This window comes from Mytilus californianus, unplaced genomic scaffold (assembly GCF_021869535.1).
Source record: "Mytilus californianus isolate M0D057914Y unplaced genomic scaffold, xbMytCali1.0.p SCAF_3, whole genome shotgun sequence".
NCBI classification, from domain to species: domain Eukaryota; kingdom Metazoa; phylum Mollusca; class Bivalvia; order Mytilida; family Mytilidae; genus Mytilus; species Mytilus californianus.
This window is the reverse complement of record NW_026262679.1, coordinates 111005148-111020525: the sequence shown is the minus strand read 5'-3', so window position 1 is coordinate 111020525 and position 15378 is coordinate 111005148. Positions and strand designations below refer to the sequence as shown.

At 32.5% G+C, this 15378-nt stretch overlaps 2 protein-coding genes across 4 annotated transcripts in view; one reads left to right on the top strand and one right to left on the bottom strand.

Moving 5' to 3' along the window:
* The first annotated feature begins 88 nt into the window (after positions 1 to 88).
* LOC127735806 (putative cytochrome P450 120) overlaps positions 89 to 15378 on the top strand; it is a 48882-nt gene continuing 33592 nt past the window's right edge. Inside the window, exon 1 of one of the 3 annotated variants that reach the window (XM_052246183.1) lies at positions 89 to 197. The gene's annotated coding sequence lies outside the window, so the exon portion shown is untranslated. Of the gene's footprint in view, positions 198 to 14155; positions 14286 to 15378 lie in introns of those variants that run through there. The other 2 variants (XM_052246185.1, XM_052246184.1) reach the window with 2 other exon arrangements.
* Positions 10869 to 12733, bottom strand: LOC127735803 (uncharacterized). The gene has a single exon (XM_052246177.1). It carries the CDS (start codon positions 12618 to 12620, stop codon positions 10941 to 10943), a length of 1680 nt encoding a protein of 559 aa, XP_052102137.1. The 5' UTR covers positions 12621 to 12733; the 3' UTR covers positions 10869 to 10940.

Below are 15378 nucleotides of genomic sequence, written 5' to 3'. Positions count from 1 at the left end.
CCCGCGAAATTTATTGACCTCTGGGTTCATCTAATCAAAATTGGACTTCTTTGAATTAGGGGAAATTATCCAATCATGAAATGTGTAACTTCAACAACTTGGTTTATTTTTGTTTACATCCGCATCTGAAATTTCACATGCACGATTCAGGAAACAAGAGGTCTGAATCATTGAAACAGTAAAAAGACTGAACAGAGGTAAGCATGCTTCAACAACAAATAAGTACCAGAGACATATATACATATATAAAAACAAACAAAAAAGTATTTTATTTGCCAATCTAAAATTAATGAGCAGAATAATTACAAATGTATCATAATTTTCAATAATTAAAAATTTGGTGACTATTTTGAACGCATCTATCCCATCGAACTTCAGATAAAGGATACAACAGATACAGTTAAGTCTGCCTCATATGTTGACTTACATCTAGATATGTTTGCACCTGTCCTAAGTCAGGAATCTGATGTTCAGTAGTTGTCGTTTGTTGATGTGGTTCATAAGTGTTTCTCGTTTTTTATATAGATTAGACCGTTGGTTTTCCCGTTTGAATGATTTTACACTAGTAATTTCTGGGGCCCTTTATAGCTTGCTGTTTGGTACTTTGACCTATAATGGTTTACTTTTATAACTTTTGACTTGGATGGAGAGTTGTCTCATTGGCACTCATACCACATCTTCTTATATCTATTGACAATGAGGGTCGGTTAAAAACAAAACTTTACCACAAAAGAGACGATTTCAGCTTCCCAAATTGTGATCTTTCTATTTCTATGTAGCAACATTCCAGCAGCGCCTGCATACAGAGTATATATCTCCCAGTTGATAAGTTATTCCAGGGCTTGTATTTCCTATCATGATTTCCTTGATAGAGGGTTGCTGCTCTTAAGAAAGCTATTAAACCAAGAGTTCCAAGTGGTGATGTTGAAATCATCCCTTCGTAAATTTTACGGACGCCATCACGATTTGGTTGACCGTTATGAAATATCCATTTCACATATGATATCGGATATGTTTCAAATGTCCTAACTACAATCCTGTAACCTTTACCCCGAATGTGACCTACCAAATTAGACTTATAACCGGGTATGTACTAGCATGAGCAACACGACGGGTGCCACATGTGGAGCAGGATCTGCTTTCCTTTCTGGAGCACCTGAGATCACCCCCAGTTTTTGGTGGGGTTCTTGTTGCTCAGTCTAGTTTTCTATGTTGTGTTTTGTGTACTATTGTTTGTCTGTTGGTCTTTTTCTTAGAGGCATGGCGTTGTCAGGTTATTTTTCGACTTATAAGTTTGAATGTCCCTTTGGTATTTTTCGCCTCTCTTTTTCAAAGATATTAAACATGATTGATTGATTGTTGGTTTTCTTAACTTCCAGTGGCAAATATTTCATGCATAGTCAGAATGATCAAACGTAACATGTAATGTACATACCTTGAAAAATAACCAATTTCATGAATAAATATCATTTCCTCGGACCGCCAAACAGTTCAAAAGACTCACACAAATTTAGCTTTATCCCTAATACTATAAAGGACTGGAACACAAATAATACCAATTTTCAACAAGACCCAATCTTCAACAGAGACAAGATCATTTGCAGATATTGTTAGGTACATGTAGGGGGGTATTTGGACTTATTTCTATGTGATGGATGTACAGTGTTTATAATATTAATGTCTGTCCGACGTGTTGCATTACCAAATCAAGATCAAGATGTACAGGTCAGGAATATCCATTAATTGGTGGATTATAACTCAATTCACGTATAATCAACCATTTGATATATTTTGTAGAAATGAATTCAGAATTAAGGTATGAGCGATACTAAATTTCAGATCATCAAATGGCAGTTAGTGTTTGTGTATTTACACTTAAAGTCAGTGATGCAAAAAGTCGATAATTGTTCTCATGTTATTTGGCATGAAATTATTTTTCATTTTACGATTAAGAATCTAATTTTGTTTTTCGTTTTAAAAGGGGGATGCAGATTAATTAAGTCAATAAAACCATGTGTTCAACTTGTTAAAACTAGTTTTTCGTAATACTGTTACTAATTGAATTGAATATTTTATTATTTAATCTAAATTCATTAGCATTTATGGAAAATTAACTCAATAATTGATCAATGTTTTCTCCTGTCCGGTGTGTCTACCCATACAAGTGATTATTTAATGACCTTTATCCAGATATCCCTCAGGGCTTTAACACAGTAAAAGGAGAACCATTTTGATTATAATACAATAGGGGTTGTGTAATTACAGGTAATTGAGAATAATTGCGCCATAATAGAACAGGATCCCTGATTATGTGGTTAATTTAGTATTGTGTATTCTAACCTGGTTATATTTTGTTTGTCGTATATTGGTATGACGTTGGTGTCGTCGTCGTCGTCCGACGACACATTGGTTTTCGCACTCTAACTTTAGTTTAAGTGAATGGATCTCTATGAAATTTTACCATAAGGTTCAATACTACGAAAGGAAGGTTGGGATTGATTTTGGGGGTTATGGTACCAACAGTTAAGGAATTAGGGGCCAAAAATAAGCATTTTTGTAACTTTCAGACATAACTTGTGTTATAGTGTATGGATCTCTCTGACATTGTACCACAAGGTTCCATATCACAAAGGGAATGCTGGGATTGATTTTGGGGGTAATTGCCTCAAAATTTTAGGAATTAGGGGCCAAAAAAGGGGCAAAAAACAAGCATTTTTCTAGTTTCATGACAATAACTTGTGTGTAAGTGTATGGATCTTTCTGAAATTGTACTACAAGGTTCCGTATCACAAAGGGAAAGCCGGAATTGAGTTTGGGGGTAATTGCCCAAAACGTTTAGGAAAAAGGGGCCAAAAATAAGCATTTTTCTAGTTTCCAGACAATAACTTGTGTTCAAGTGTATGGATCTCTCTGGAATTGTACTGCAAGGTACCATACCACAAAGGGAAGACTTGGATTGATTTTGGGGGTAATTGCCTCAAAATTTTAGGAATTAGGGGCCTAAAAGGGGCAAAAAACAAGCATTTTTCTAGTTTCAGGACAATAACTTGTGTGTAAGTGTATGGATCTTTATGAAATTGTACTTCAAGGTTCCATATCACAAAGGAAAAGCTGGGTTTGAGTTTGGGGGTAATTGCCCTAAACGTTTAGGAATTTGGGGCCAAAAAGGGGCCTAAAAACAAGCATTTTTCTAGTTTCCAGACAATAACTTGTGTTCAAGTGTATGGATCTCTCTGAAATTGTACTGGAAGGTTCCATACCACAAAGGCAAGGCTGGTATTGAGTTTAGGGGTGATGAATCATAAGGGGGTTCAAAAAATTTGGGGGAGGGATTTTTTTTCCCTTTTTTTTTCTTTAAAATTTTCCATTTTAAATTGGTTATTTCTGATTTATATATAAAAGCAAATAATAATGATATGGTTTGAATAGGTAAATTAAAAATTTTTAAGTTCATAGACCACATTCATTCTGTGTCAGAAACCTATGCTGTGTCAAATATTTAATCACAATCCAAATTCAGTGCTGTATCAAGCTTGAATGTTGTGTCCATACTTGCCCCAACTGTTCAGGGTTCGACCTCTGCGGTCGTATCAAGCTGCGCCCAGCGGAGCATTTTATTTTCATTATTTTGTCATTTCATTCTAACTAATCATTGTTATTGAAAGTTTTTTGTTTTGTTTGATGTATTTATTTTGTTATGCAGGGTTTCCCCTGGGTCAATTTTCTTTTTTGCCATCTCTTTTGCCAAAACAATATATTTTTTTTTGCCAACTAACATAAACACTTTTTGTTTAAAATTTTCCTTCTTTCTAACAAAACTTTTGTTATGAATGATTACTATGCTGAGTATGGATGCCATAATTTGCTCAATAGAATATCTTGTATCTTTCATATACCATTTAAAGCTTTAATCCTTTGTGACAAAAAGAAGTAAAAAAAAGCTTACAATTGGTGCAATTTGGGAAAAAACTTAACTCTTTTCCTATTATTTTATAGTGTAAAGAAAACATAAAACAGTTAATTTTCCCCAAAATTGCACAAATTGTAAGCTTATTTTTACATTTTTTAGTTGCTCTGAGGTTGAGTCAAAAGGTGGATTATACATGAATTGAGGAATAATCCACCAAATAATTGTTATTCTTGACTTGATGTACACTGGCCATGTATTCTGCATTAAAAAACGCACAAATGGTTAAGCTCAGTCAATTACTAAAAATGACTTCATGTCCAACGTCATTGCATACATGTTTTTTTTATTTCTATTTATAGCTGTGTTCCTGTTTTGTAAGCACATTTGCGATATTGACCCATATGTGCTTAAACTATTTAAAGAAAAAAAGAAATAATTTATTTTATTCTTAGCTCTTTTTCCACATTTTGTAGCCAAACAAAGTCACTTATATAAGTTCAGATAAAAAAAATATGCACACAATTATACTATCTGTAGTAAAGCTGTTATTATGTTACAAACTTTTTACAACATTTTATCAGGTAACGTATATATATATTTTTTATTGTTTTTTTTTTATATATATATATATTTCTCTAATTCTTCGTCAATTTATCCCTTTCTGCACCCATTGTATAAAAAAAATTTAATCAACGTGTGGTTCGTTTGATCTCAATTCTTCATTGGTTAAAATCCGATTATAACGTCGAATTTTCTTGCTTTCCTCTGAATTTCCTATTGTGACGGCATGAAAAAAGGCAACCATGCCTGATGACGTCTCATAGAAAGAACACATCTTTTTGCAGATCATTCGAAAAGAAGGAATAAATTTGCCTGCGTAGTGTTTGAAAATCATTAGAGAAACATATTCCACCACCAAATCTCGTGTAATACGATATTTATCCACTCTTGACAGTTAAATTTTAAATATTTAAAACGCTCGGCAAGCCTTGCGTTTTAAATTTGAAAATTTAACTGTCTCAAAAATAAATATTGTATCACACTCGATGCAGTGGTAGAATCTATATATATATCACTTGAAATATGTAAATGTTATATGGAATGTTTTAACATCCTGATATATTCACTTCATATATCTTGGCGTCCTTGGTTGTGCTGCCTATTAGTCTTGTACATCCTATGTAGAGTCGTCCTGATGGATTAAATGCAAGACAATATGGGTAGCTTATGTTTATGTCGCTTGTGTTATAATATGTCATCAGCAGGCCACCATTGTTCAGGATATGAAGAGTATCAGTGTTCACATCAGCCACAATTACATTGTCGCTAAGTGTTGTCACTATGTCTGCTGGTTTGAATGGTTTGTCCTTGTTTATTTCACCATCTCCTGTATAGATATTGATTATATCACCACCTTGTCCTAACACTACTACTCTGCCTCTGTCACCACTTACTTTATCCACCACGTGGATATTCCCATTACTGGTACTGGTTATTCTTATTGGATAGGTAAATATAGGTTGTTTATTTTGATTGTGTTCATACACTCTCTCATGGTCTCCATTCTGATTCATTAGTATTACAACCCTTCTTCCTGGATTAGGGAAGTCTTTATTACCACCTCCTACAAGAACTTTGTTGTCACTGGTGGGACAGACTACTGTAGGAAGTAATGGTGACATATTATATACTGAGTATGTTAGTTTACCGGAATTACTGCTTATTTGTTTAAGTCTTGATTCTCCTTTCGATATAAGTAGCAGATTATTTGATTGAGTAACAGCCATATAATAAACTTTAGTACTCATACTGGATATAATCTTCAGTTTATTTTCTGCCGGTTTTACTTTCTTTATTACTTTATCTGTTTGGCTCCCTATCCACAATGTTGTATCAGTATCAGAACATAGATATTCTACAGATGAGAGGTTGATTTGGTATGTATTATTGATTACTATGGCAACACCCAATTCAGCAGATGGTTTCACTTCACTTTGTAACACTCCAACATTGGACTGAGTGATCTCCCCTGGATTAAATATTGGAACAGAAAGGTATCTTTGTTTTGTATTTGGTGACAGCTTTTCCATGGATTTTTCAATCCTTTGTATTTCTGTAAAGAACTTTGAAGTGTTGCTAGTGTTTATAAGATCTTCTATTTCATCTTTTTTGTATTCTACTTCAAAAATGAAACTGATGATGGTTTTGAGGTCCTGTTCAATAGATAGAATACCCTTCTTAGCTTGATCCAAATCATTTCCGAGCTTTTCAATATAGATATCAACTGCCTTGTGTAAAGCTTTCCCATGGGTAAGAATATCTTGTCTCACTTTTGTGTGCTTTGAATTTTCAGCAACTATAAGTTTATCTAAATAATGTTTTTTCATGACCATGTACTTTTTATCCTTTTGTATTTCACTTTGACATTCCTTCAGTCTTTCCATTTTTATATTGAAAGCTTCTCTTATTTCAATCAAGTCATGTTTCTTATGAACTTTGGACACACATGTTGGGCAAACTAGAATGTCGCAAGTCCTGCAAAAAAGACAACTTGGTTGTCCAGAATGAGCCTCACATTTTATGTTGGTAAAATCCAGTTCTTCTTGGTGAGCTCCCAGGTCATTTATATTGATAATTTTATGTTCCTTGGCATTTCTAAACTTTGGATGTATTTTATCACAGCAGTTATTGCACATCAAAAGACTGCATTGGATACATTTCCATTTAATAACTTTCTCAGTTTCACACAGCTGACAGTTGATTGGAGTTTGTCCTTTCCAGATAGATTTAGAAAAAGCCATAATTAATGTCTACTGTATTCTATTTTTTTTTCTAATACTGACGTTACAGATAAATTTTAAAATTGTGTATTACTGTAAACATGACCTTTTTTTATTTTGATAATTTAACTTTATCTGAAGTTCACAATATAGATAATGCAACTATATTTATACCTTTTAAAAGTTAAAACCTTTACATTTATATGTGTCATTATTATACTAGTATAAATACTGTAAATGATACATTCTAGTTTCATGTCCCTGCTTTTTAATATGCATTCATGGTAGCCCATATAGTTATGACTTCTTGAAAGCGAAAGGCTATTTCTATTTTTTTGAATGATGCTTTCCTACGACATCATAACGCCAAAGCCTTTTTTCAGCTGGACTTTGAGAGCAAATTTTGATCTCAACTTTGATACCCAATTTAAGCATGAAATTTTCACATTGGCTAGAAATGTTTGTATGAGGCCCCTCATGGGGGTGTCCAAGTAATCACATAATCACAAATTTTTTGCCAATATAATCACATAATCTTTAATTATTTTTTAAACAAGATAATCAAATTATATTATATTACAGTCCTACATGTAGATTATTGAATAATCAAATAATCATGAAATATTTGGACTGGTAATCATATAATCAGTATATAAAAAAGGCCAAGTAATTACATAATCAAAAACCCCATGAGGAGGTTCTTCTATATATAAATTGGCTTTATTAGGCCACATTAAATATTGTTTTTGGTAAGTAAACACTTGTTCTCTGGTCTTGAGCTTTTCCTACCAAAGGTCCGTGATTCTCTCCGGGCACTCTGGCTTCCTCCACAAATAAAAACTGACCACCACTGAACAGCACAACAGTGCTGAAAGTGGCGTTAAACACCAATCAATCAATCTGGTCTTGAACTAGTTTTCAGTTGTTTTGGGGTTTCTCTTACCTTTTCTGTGCTCTTTGGTGCAAAATTATTCCCAAAATATTCAAAGTAATAATGAAATAAGTTCCAATTCCATCTGAAGTCTTAATGACCCAATTTTTGTTTAAAATATTTCAGAATATTTCTCGAGATCCTTCACTTCGGAGAGTATAAAAATAAATCTAGAAACTATACGAAATTTGGCGACCTGAAATTTCAAAAAAATATTGGACTTGGGTAAGCCTGTCTATCTAATTTAAAGAAAAGGTTTGTTACCAGTTTGATACTGAAATACTCTATTTACAAACTACATGAGCTGTGGCGTAGCTCCATATACACTGTCACGCCATGGCGTTCACATCGCAGAGTTTAAAAAAATAATTGACGCTGGAAAATTAAAAAAAACAAACGAGTAAAAAACGTAAAATTTAAACCTGGCAAATTAGAAAATGTCGCTAGGTTTCAGTTTGTAATTGCATTAGTAGTATCAGAGCATGTACTACAGAGTACAGTTCGTTAATCAACTTTTCTCTAAGGTGTTGAATGCGACCTTCTCGAGGCTGTCAAGGAATGGAAAACCGTCATAGAAATGTTGCATTCCGAGCGAAATGATGATATTGTTTGGAATGAGCTGTACCAAACCGCTTTAGATATAGCAGAGCCTTTTGATATTGTTGAGAGTCTTCCTAGGCGGTGTGGATGACAAACCTCAAGAGCTAACCATCCAACCGAAACACCTAAACATTACTGGGGCGTTTCTCTATACTATCTGTTCCTAGATCATATAATCATGGAACTTGATTCTCGACTTCTGAAATCCAAAAACCGTTTCCATGCACAATATCTTCTTCCGCATGTAGTTGAACAAATTACAAATGACCAAATTGTCACAATTCATCAGACATACCAGATGGATATAATCGGTATATCTTTGGAAGACTTCAAGAGAGAGGTTGAAAGCTGGCGAGCTCACTGTCCAATCCTACCTAGTGATAAAGTGCCAACAACACTGTGTCAAATGCTTGATATCGTTAATCCCGCATTGTATCTGTCTAAAGATACAATACTGTATGTTTTCTTAACAATGCCCGTTGCTAGTGCTACCGCGTAAAGGTCGTTTAGCGTACTGAAACGTTTGAAAACGTACATCCGTTCCACAATGAGAAATGACAGATTGTCGTCTTTAGGTTTAATGAACATCCACCGTGATTTTCAGGTCAATTTAGACAAGGCCATGGACGTTTTTGTTGCAGCTAAAAAAACAGAGGGCAGATTTTTGAAAATTGCTGATGTTTCTCAATAAAAAATGACCAAATATAGTCTTAATAATTTGCTTTTCAAACCAATTTTGGGCCCTCAGAATGCACCATCTTGCGTCTAGTAAAAAAAAAATCTTTGGGGGGCAAGCCCCCAAAATCCCCCCTTACTGGCGTGCAACCAGCTACGCCCCAAATGAGTTATTCAAAAAGTAAGCTATATCCATCAAGTTATGTCAAAAAACTAAAATTTGTACAACTGCCATTGCTTTATAAATTTAATTTATCTATACAACCATTTTACTTAAAAATATTTATAAAATAATACTTACAGTAATATACAAATCGTAATTTCAGAGTCATTCACATAGGAAAAATAAATAGCATATAGTGTTTTCATCCTTAACAGGAATTATTGATATTTCTGTGCAAATATGTGTAACTGAAGAAAATGTTTGTTTTATTTATATATAAACATATATTTAAGTCTGTTTTCACTTAAGAGTCAAAGATAATTAATCATCCAAGATAATATATAAGGTCAACATGAGCCCAACTTGTAGAAAAATAAGTATCTTTATATCTATAATATTACCATACAAAATGCTTTAAGTCCAAAACACTTTTTATGCCCCGTGCGTAGTGGAGGGGACATTAAGTTTTACCCTTGTACGTCCGTACGTCAGTCCGTCCATCCCAAAGTTGGTTTCTGTTCTCTTACTTTAGTTTGCCTCAACCAAATGTTATGAAACGTATACACAATGCTTATTACCACAAAATACAGATCAAGTTTGAAATTGGGTGGTGTCACTTTTATTGATCTAGAGTTATGCCTGTTTACAAATGGAAAAATTGCTGAATTTTTCGTTTCTGTTCTCTAACTTAAGTTAGCCTCAACCAAATGTTATGAGAATTATACACAATACTTATTACCACAAAACTCAGATCAAGTACAAATTTGGGTAGCATCACTTTTACGGTTCTTCAGTTATGTCCCTTTATAACTTTATATGATATGCAAGCAGGGGCATCATCTGTGTCCCATGAACACATTCCCCATTTATTATTTTTAAACAAAGTATCAAGAACTAATTGATACAATCCTGATAAGTTACTGTTTTTTTTACAATGTATTATTTTTATTTTTTGTATTTTTTACTATATGTACCTCTGTAACTGTTTTATCTTTTATAATCATTATATTATGATACATTGAATTATATGATTGTAAATTAACTATTTGTAAATATCTGTTTTGTGATTATAATGTAATTTAAATTTGTATGTGAGGAACTCAGGGAAGATAATTAGTTTGTTGTAACTAACTGTGTTTACCCTCTTTAAATTAAGAATTTATTATTTTTATCATTATTATAATGCTAAATGCATTTGTGAATGAAACTGAAAAGGGGGGGGGGATGATCTTCCCTGGAACTATATAGAATGTGTACACAAGTTTGGTATTTGTATAAGGGCTGTCAATCCTGGCAATCTTCCTTACTTTCAGTTATATTGAGTGTCATTGACACGTACATTTATATACGTCATTATACCCAACTAGAAGGTGAAATTACCAACTTACATTCCTTGAGTGTTGTGTTATTAATCCCCAGCCAGCTCTTAAATTTAATGATTGTGTTTTATTCTCAATTGTGGATGGTTGTGGCTATTCTATTAAGGACCCCCTTTTTCATATTGCTCCTTAGGTATTTATAAATACTTTGCTTTCAAATTTCTGGTTTCGAGTGTTCCTGATGAAGGTTAGACCAAACAAAAGGGCTTCATACACACCAAATCTATGTAAGTGTTAGGGATTTCTATTTGCTAGCACTGGGTTTAACTGCTGATGGACTGTTTGTCCCAAAGGGTTCAAGTATCATTAGCCCAGGAGTCAGTGCCTCGTTACTGACATGATTTTTAAATTACATTTCTGTTTATAAATTTAAATAGTAAAATACATGAGAAGGACAAATTGAAAAGAGTTATTTATATGAAGCAGAGACTCAAGTTATTAGTCTTTAATAATATATTGGATACATAAAAGGTCTCAAAAAATAATACGAGGGTCAATTTTTTTAACATCCAGATATAATCACTTTATACATTTTGGCTTCTTTGGCTGTATGACCTTCTTTTGCACCACATCCTATGTGGATTTGTCCTGTTTGAGTGAACGAAAGGGAAACTGGATTTAGTATTCCTATGTCTGTAGTGTTGTACCATGACACAAGGTTTCCCATACTGTCTAGGATGTGTATGGTGTTCGTATTCATTTCAGTCACCATGACATTGTCTCTTTGTGTTGTCACTATTCTATTTGGTTTAAATGATTTGAGTTTGTTGATTTTTGGATGGCCTATGTATGAATTAATTATATCACTTCCTGGTGCCAACACTACCACTCTACCTTCTTGGCCTGGTTCACGGTCCACCACATGGATATTTCCAGTACCGGTACTGGTTATACTCCTCGGGTATGTAAATATAGGTTGATTATGTTGATCATATTCATAAACGGTTTCATGGTCTCCCTTTTCATTCATTACAAACACGGCTCTTCTTCCTAGTTTCTCATTAACACCTCCCACTATAACTTTATTACTACTGGTAATATGGATAATTGTAGAAGCTAAAGGTTTCACTTTATATACAGTGTCTGAAAGTTTACCGGTGGAAATGCAAAGTTGTTGTAGTCTTGATTTGCCAACAGACAGAAGAAGGTTATTAGATGGTGATATTGCTATTCCATAGACTGCCAAGTTCAAGGTAGAAACTACATTGAGTTGTTTCCCTTTAGGTTCTGCTTTTACAACACAGTTGTCTAAAGCAGAATTAATCCAAAGAGAATCGTCAACATATGAAATAATATCAGATACTGCAGAAAGTTTTGTCTGATACTCTTGAATGATATCAAATGCAACACTTAATTTCTCTGGCATTTGTAACACCCCAACATTAGATTGATTTATCTCCCCTGGGAAAAAAATAGGTGTAGAATTGTATGAAGATTGTGATTTCGGTGCTTTGACTTCAATTGAATTTTCAATTCTCCTGATGTTGGAAAAAAACTTTGCAATGTCTTTGGTTTTGAGAAAGTTACCAACTTCATTGTATTTCTCATTATCATGTCTCATGGATTTAGATACTGTGTGTATGTCGGTGTCAATTGATTTCAAAACAGTCTTCAGATTTTCATCAATTTCATTTTTTAGTTTTTGGATATATTTGTCAATAGTCCTTTTCAACATATTCCCATGATTCAAAATATTCTGAATAACTTTGCTGTGCTTCACATTTTCAGCATTCTTATGCTGTTCCAAATGTTTTTTTCTGGTGATGGCTTTCTCTTTTTCCATTTTAATTTTACTTTGTCCTTGTTTCAGCCTATCTATTTTTATATTATATGCATTCCTGATCTCAATTAGATCATTTACATGATTAATATGAACTTCAGACACACAAGTGGGACAAACTAGACTGTCACATCTCTTGCAAAAAAGACAGCAAGATTTTGAAGTATGGTCTGTACATTGAATATTTGTAAAATCCAATTCTTCATTGCGTAGACCATCTTTGATATTTATGACCTTATGGTCCTGTGCATTTTTAATTCTAAAATGTCTTTCTTCTTTACATTTATCACACATAAGAAGTTCGCAATCTATGCATTTCCACTTGATGTGCTTCGTATCGCATAGATGACAATTTGTAGGTACATGAATTTGACTTTTATTAGCGGATTGAGAATATGCCATTATATTGCACAAATGATTCTACTTTGTCTGTTTATGTCTTGTAGCTGTGTTGAATCAGTATAACATTTCTTATAAATGAAAAAAGAACAAATAATATTTAAACTTCCAATGTATTATATGCAGATAACAAAGCAATTTAAAATTATCTTACATATAATCAAATTAATTTGTTAAAAATGTTGTGTACTGCATTTACTTTTTTTAACAAATTAATAATTTTTCACAATGTAGTTAATTAACTGTACAGAAAGATAGTATAACAACCCTGTTTAAATATGTTTTAAAGGAGTGCACGATACGGATACAACAGTTTTTTCAACTTTATTATTACTGCTGGCACCATGGGCCATGTGAGCTATTTCCAATTTCACATCACTTGACGTTATTTGTCATCTGTTGTCATCAATTTTTTTTTTGTAATTTTCTTCTCTGAAACATATTTCAACCAAAGTTTTACTGAATAATCTTTTGAGTATATGATACAATTTATTAAATTTGTGTTTTTTTGTTTGTTCCTGTTTATAATCAGTTGACATAAAGAAAATAGGGCAAACATGTTAAAATGTCCAAATCTTCCTACTTTCTATTCCACCAAAATTATTAGATGACTCCTATTAGGAGTAATTGCCCTTTAATGACAATTCTTGATAAAGTTTCATGTTTTGCCTATTATCTCAAAAACTATAATAGAAAAGCAGAACTGTTAACAGCAAATATGATCAACAATGCATAATCTATATAAATGCTGTCGTAATGATTTTTTTTTAAAAACATTTCAAAATTTTTTGTTATTTTCTTTGAAAAGTTTAATATAATATTAAGACAGAAACTGCAAACACCCATAATGATCAGCAATACATATTTTGAATAGATAGAAGCTGTATACTACTGCAAACATGATCAAGAATATAAGATCAGGAAAAATATCAATTACTTTTATCATGATCATTTATTTATTTCTAAGCGCTTTTCTATAAAATCCATACTCTTTGATTCTCAATGTTACAAGTCTCCAATCATATTCAAAATACATTTTTAGATCCAAAGACTTTATTAGATACCAAAGTTATTATTTGATATAAATATTTCAGGGGGAATAATTCATAAAAAATCTCTTGATTAGACTTCAAACAATTGTTCATAATTGGTATCTCAGAGTTCCAAACATTTTGAATCTGTTCTTTTTCTCTATTCATTACAAATTCAGCCAAGACATGGTCCAAGAATTTAAAATCAAAATACCCTAGGTCTTTACACTTTATGTTTAGGAATTAAATGAGCGACAGTATAAAATACATTTAAATTTTGGGCCAAATTGGTCCCAAATCATACATTAAATTATCCTTGCGATTAAAAGATGGATAAAGTTAAGATATATACATATCTTCACCTAGATATAAGTATGCGGTAACAAATGTTAACTTTATCTGTATAATGTATTGATTGTAGATTTATACTGTCTAAGTGATATATAATTGATTTGATATTATTGACGTTGTCATTTTAAGCTGTTTAGATATTTTTTAAAGATAAATCAGACTTATTGAACCTTGTGTATTTACGTTTGTGGCTGTTAAATTAAATGGTAAAGTAATTGTATAAGCTGATCCTGTAGATGATTTAGCCATAGAATTAAATCTCATGTTTCCTGTTACTGAAGATAAAGTAAGTCTCATGGGCATGATGATACCAAAGTCATCATATTTAGAAATATTTTGTTATGTTTTTGTGTAATAAATTTGAAGGTACGTCATTTATGTAAATATTTTTGCTTCAGTAATTTAGGAAAACCATTAAAATTCATAAATAGTAGAACATAAAAAGCCATTTAATCAATTTACTTTTTGGGATACGAGTGCCGTCAGGCAATCTGTAGACTTTTACCATTGATTCCCTTCCAAGACTCTCACGTCAACCGTTATGTGTTTACATTAATAGGAACAACTCAGATTCTTAAGATTGTCATGTTATAAAAAGTAAAAACAAACAAAGAGATTGAATTTAAACAACATTCTGTTAAATTTCTTCTCATAATCCTCCTGTTTTGATATCTCCCTTTTTCATTTGCGTTTATTTTCCAATACTGAAAATCAGAATTAAGCAGTATTTATATTTAGGGTTTTATATATTTAGAATCACGTCAGAGAGGGAATTCCGTAACCCGAATAATCCAGTCGTCATATTACGATCACTTCTATCACTCCATTAACGCCTGCCAACCAGAAATTAAAAACAAGCTGCATCATGGGATTAATATATCCTGACGTATGGCGCGAAAAAAGGAGGAGTTTAAAATTGTTTGTAAACATGTGCAATGGAGCAGGAAACGTGTTTTCAATGTACACACGTGTTTGAACAGAAGAATTAAGGCAGATTCCATAAAGAAAAGAAAATTTCCGTCAAAAAGAACAAAGTAATAAAAATAATACTAAGTAACTGTTATTTGAATGATAATATGTGAATGTTTTATTGAATAGTAATGTTAAATAAAGCAAGAAAACCAATTATTGGATATGATTGTTTCCGTTAAAAGTAGAAATAATCAAAACAAGTTGAAAAATGTGAAATGTTTGACGGAAATTACTTCCCATTTTTTGACACAAGGTTTATGTGTTACAATGCTTTAGATTGACACTGGTATAATGGTTTTTGTTAGTGTAGTCTTATTATTCAAACATCCCTGTTTCAAATCTTTTGCTTTTCTTTTGTTAAAAACATCTGTTATATATATTTTTTTCAATTTCAAATACCTTGCCTA